This window comes from Lathyrus oleraceus, chromosome 3 (genome assembly GCF_024323335.1).
Source record: "Lathyrus oleraceus cultivar Zhongwan6 chromosome 3, CAAS_Psat_ZW6_1.0, whole genome shotgun sequence".
Classification (NCBI taxonomy): Eukaryota; Viridiplantae; Streptophyta; class Magnoliopsida; order Fabales; family Fabaceae; genus Lathyrus; species Lathyrus oleraceus.
In genome coordinates this window covers 378,445,533-378,450,978 of record NC_066581.1, presented here as the reverse complement: position 1 = coordinate 378,450,978, position 5,446 = coordinate 378,445,533, and the positions used below count along the sequence as shown (strand labels likewise).

General features: G+C 32.2%; 1 protein-coding gene across 1 annotated transcript; it reads right to left on the bottom strand.

Moving 5' to 3' along the window:
* Nucleotides 1-1,913: 1,913 nt before the first annotated feature.
* On the bottom strand, nt 1,914-5,137 carry LOC127127814 (U-box domain-containing protein 9). Its single transcript, XM_051057097.1, has 2 exons — nt 4,491-5,137; nt 1,914-3,148 (listed from the first exon to the last, which is right to left on the bottom strand). Exons 1-2 carry the CDS (start codon nt 4,785-4,787, stop codon nt 2,072-2,074), a joined length of 1,374 nt encoding a protein of 457 aa, XP_050913054.1. The 5' UTR covers nt 4,788-5,137; the 3' UTR covers nt 1,914-2,071.
* Nucleotides 5,138-5,446: the final 309 nt, after the last annotated feature.

Sequence of the window (5,446 nt, the reverse complement as noted above, 5' to 3'; positions counted from 1 at the left end):
ACAGATAAAGTACCTTGTTTGTAATTATCTATCTCCAACTCCAATTGAAAGCGCTTGGCTGCATTATCTTGGTTGTAAATACGCTTCAAATAGTTCCATATTTCTTGAGTAGTTGAAAATGAGCGTAAATTATTGATCATTTGAGGATCAATAATACTGAGGATCCAAGTGATTATTTGAACATCTTTAGTTTCTCGTGTATCTAGTGCAACTTTCTCAGTTGGTGCCTTGGATACACCATCTAGGTGAGTCCACAATCCATTTCCCTTGACATAATTTTTGAATCGAAATTTCCAAATTGAATAATTCTTTCTGATAAATCAGACACAAAAGTTCTTATCATTTTCTGAAGCCATCTAAATTATTATGCCACCAGATACAATCACACTAATTATTTTATTATTATAATGATAATAATAATAATTATTATTATATAATATTAACAGTAAGTGGTCAGCAACAAGAAATAATTAGAAACCGTAGTAACAATACCACCCACGAACAACAACAAGACCACGATCATATACCATGATATGGAAGGAGCGACAATAGCAGAAGATTATCACAATCCAGAATCACGAACCAAGAACAAAAACATTTTGCAACAGCAAACCAAAACCATAAATCCAATAGATAATCACGATGGCAATAGGTTTGACCGACGGGGTTGAACGCAACCAAATGAACAAGAACAAAAATCGATAGCGATAACTGCGCAACAACGAGAATCTCCAAGACGAAATAACGAAATGACAACCAAGGATTTATAATCTCAAGCAGCTACAAGGTTTCGATTTCGAAAGAAAGGATTTTGAAACGAACACGAACAAAGAACACAATTACGAGAGCGAACCAATGGGGTATCGTTGTTCAGCCAAGATAACAAGATTTTCCAGGTTTGATCGAACCTACTGATACCATATCAGGAAAATTGACTTGATGCATTTTTCATTGCATTTGATATTATATATAATAATGTCAGTAATTACATGTAATTACAATTTATAATGACTAATTACAACTCGTAATGACTAATTTCTTATTCTATAAAAGTAAATTATTCATAATAAATGCAAAGATTATTTCCTGATTTACATTATGTTCATACTCTTTACGGTGAAAACCATGAAAGTTTATGTGTTATTTTCAATCAAGGTGGAGATTGTTGGGATTGGTTGAAAATATACATGTTGAAAAAGTCTCACATCCCTTAATTTTGCAAATGAAGAGATAATCTGAGGTTACATATAGGATACAAGTTCTTTGAAGTTCCACGTTATTTAGTTTTGTGAAGGAATAAGGATTTGACTTTTTGTGTTCTCTTATACTCAATATAAACTCATTATAAAAGTGTTGTTTTAACTGCGATGTAGGGAGTCAACCGATCAGAATCAATGGTAGTTGACACCTTGGTAGTTGGGATCAGGTGTATGATTCTTAAGGGAGGTCTAACCTATTCACCAGTCTTTTACGACGATGCTCTAGATTATGTCTGCTTTTTGATGCTCTAGATTATGTCTGCTTTTTCGGATCTTTGGCCGATTAGAGATTCGAAAGAGGAAGATTACTAGAGATTTTTCACAATCTTAATAGTTTTTATATTTTCCCCAATTATTTGAGACCATAGAAAAGTGTCCGAAACATTTCAAAACTTATAAATATTGCATGGTCACTCACCGTATAGTTCCTATTGATGAACTAGAATGTCCATTTTTTCTATCCCTTCACTAGATTTGCTCTTTGATGCCTAGGTACTATGCAAGGTATAGAACTATAAAGTTTTCATTAAACTAGATTTGCTCCATGTGAAATATTGATATATTGATATATACACATGGAGAACTTTGTAGAAATTCTTTAACAATTCATCGACAAAGAGCATATATATATATAGCTTCACTTTATTCTGTAACTGGCTAATTAACATGAGAATAACTTCATTGAGAGAAAAGAATGTACATAATTGTTTTTGAAACATAAGTGCTTATAGATTTTTACCTTCAATAACTTAAAGGCTCACATATGAACAATATACCTTGAGAGAGAGAGAGAGAAGAATCAAGGAACATTATTATGCAGTGTGTGTGATATTAACAACCCTATGCAACCTCTCAAGAATTCCACTAGCTTTCCTCTTAGCCCTTGATGTTCCATTCTTTGCAAGTTCAGATATTGTTCTATAACTATTTTCTTCTTCCTTTATTTCCCTCAACTTGGATCTATCATATAAACATATAGTTTGAAGAATCGCTACGCAGTTCTCCTTATTGCGTTCGCACGAGCTCTCTCGCATGATGCTTAGCAAACAAGGAACAGCTCCAAGCTCTGCCATTTCAAGAACAGCTTTCTGATGAGTCGAAAGTAACGCGAGGATAGCTAGTAATTCGTCGACGTGAAGCCGGTTTTTCATCTTCGTCATAATCACTCTAACCGCACCGTCTTTCACCGCTCTTGCCTTGTTGTCGTGCATCATACATAATGTGAATATTGCTGAAGCAACATCTTTCATAGTAAAGGGATTCCCTTCTTCCAATAGGTCGATAAGCGGTTTCAAGGCGTTTGATTTTCCTATAAGTTCTTTGTTCGAGTCTAGTGCTGATAACGTGAAAAGGGTCGCTGCAGCATTGGCTCGTGTCTCGATTGTTCCACATCTCAATGACTTCATAAGGAGATGAATCACCATTGGAGTTTCAGCTACTTGTTTCTTATTGTTGTCATGAATCGAGATATTGAGAAGTGTCGTGATCACGTCTTCTTGAAGATCATGGTTAATACTACTTCCGTCGCAAATAGGCTTAAGCAATTGAGGAATTGCATTTTCAAAATCGCAAAAAAGTACTCTAAAACAAGGATGCTTCTTTGTCAACAACCTAAGTTGTTTTGCAGCTTCTTTCTGATCACAAAGTGTTGATGACATTTTCTCAAGCAAACATAAAAAGTGATTCTGATCAGCTTCTTTAGCACCTTCACCATTGATATAATTAATAACATTGCACAATTCAATCCCTTGATTTTTAGACCATTTTTCTATCATTTCTCTTATAAGATGATTTGGAGTAAGGAGAGTGTGTGAGAGAACTTGATGAGTTTGAGGGCATGTCCTATTTCCAGCCTTCAACCATTTTTGAATGAATGGTCTATCATATGTCTGCAAAATTTAAACCAACAAATATCATGTAATCCGAAATTTAGCCGAGAAATAACTAAAGTCGGGTAAATGATTATCTAGACTCAGATTCACCCGAGCGATTCGTCTTTAACTAAAATTCATTAACTATTTAGACATCCAGTTTCAAGAACGCAAGTTCAAACCTGCGAATCTCACTTATTTCTGACTATTAGACTACTAGACCAAAATTTTAAAAATAAATGTAAATAATATGGATGAATTTCATAATTATACAAGAAAAAAATCTCCAATTTGTTTTAAGTCATTATTGATTCAATCAACAAAGATCTTGAGGCATCAATGCACAGAAAAAAGAGTGAGACAGAAAAAAGAAAAGGTAGTTTTGGTGGGGAAGGCATCAAAGTTAAAATTAGGAAAAAGAAAAAAAGTTAGAGAACAATAAAATTTAATTATTCCCTTTTGTGAAAATCAGTCAAAAGTTTTACACAAAGAAACAATCACCACCACTACTCACTCAAGAACAAAGAATATTTTGTACATTTTTTACTTCCCACTCTTTCTCTTTCCATCAAATTTACTCCCTTTTTTCTTTCTTTTTTCAAAGAACATTGATTGAACAAAAACTACTAGATAATTGAAAAACATAGATTGAACAAAAAAAAAATGTAAAACATCATAAGAGCTATACATAGGGCCATCTATCTCTGAGGCTGAGGCCGTATAAAACAGACTATCACACATGACACAAAATTTATCAGAGTTGAATCATGTTTAAATAAACTCTGATTACATAGAGTCTCTATACAGGACTTCAAATTTTTTTAAATAATTCTAATATATATATTTCCTGGTCTAATAGATTAATGATCGGAATTTCATCTCCTTTTAAAAGTGAATAAATAAGACGCTACGGGTTAGAATTTGCACCCTAACCCGCGTCCTCATCAGTGTTATCAGATGTCTCTGCAGAATTATCAATGAGCTTGACATAATAAGAGGTATATATTATTAAGATCATAGTATAGAAATATACATTTCCAAGATTCTTGATAAGGAAAAATCTGAATATATTCCTTTTCTATCTTTACCACAAACTTTATAGTCAGCTAACAGAATATAGTACAAAAATTCCAGCAAAAGAGATAGACAAAAAGCCAAACTCAGAATCAATAGCTTATATCTTAATGTATGATTATTCCTCAACTTTTTTTGTAACAGTTCCTAGATATTTACACAAAAGAATAAAAAAAACAAAACTTTCAATTTTATTTGTTTTTTTCTATATTTTTCCAACATCTTCTCAATATTAACAAAAAAAAATTAAAATCAGAACTCAAACACCAAAATTTCTGGCACTAACCTGACCAGAAGCAACAATGACAGGATCTCTCATCAATTCCTTGGAAAGTGGACATTTGAATTCATCTGGGAAAGTAACATTTTTGTTTATCTTAAAAGACATTGAAGAGTGAGATTTCTTTCTAAGCTTCAAATCCTTAAGAACACAAAGAGTTTCTTTAGCTTTATCAAGAGCTTCAATGCTTGTATCTTCATCCTCAACAATGGACCTCACAAGCTTCTTTAACTCCTTCTTCATCTCTAGAACTTTCTTCACCATAATCTCTGGATCAGAATCTAACACCCCTGGTTTTGCCATGTTTGTGATTCTTTGAAATAAGATAAAAAGATTCAATTTTTATCACACCCCAGAAGATTAAAATGTTCAACTTTGTTCATAGAATGGAGAAGTAGAGAATATCAGTGAAAACACTTTGTTTCTTCTTCTTTCTCTCTCTCTGTATCTCTCTCACATTACCATAAAGAAAACATAAACTAAATTCTTAGTTTTTCTCTCACTAGAGTTTGTTTTTTATATAAAAGATCTCATTTCATTGATGTGAGTATAATTGATGACCAAGTTATTCACTTTCTGAGAGAGAGAGAGAAAAAGGGTGAGAAAAAAAAAGTTATATTCTTCTTTGGTCTTATCCACCAAGTTTCACATGAGCCATTGGTTAATAATAGATGATTTTTATTTAAAATGAAAATAATGCACATCAAGATATTAAAATAGAAGAAGATTAAATGTGTAACTTAGTTTCTACTTCTAGAATGGAATATTATATAGTTAACAAATTCACCCTTTCAAGACTACTTTCTTATACAATGGAATGTATATGAGGAAACAAAATAGTTATGTATATTTTGGGTATCAAATTGCATATATCTATGAGTTTAATGGTATACATCATACAAAATAATTTAATTTAAATTATTATATAGTTAGATTATTAGAGATATTTTTATTTTTATTAT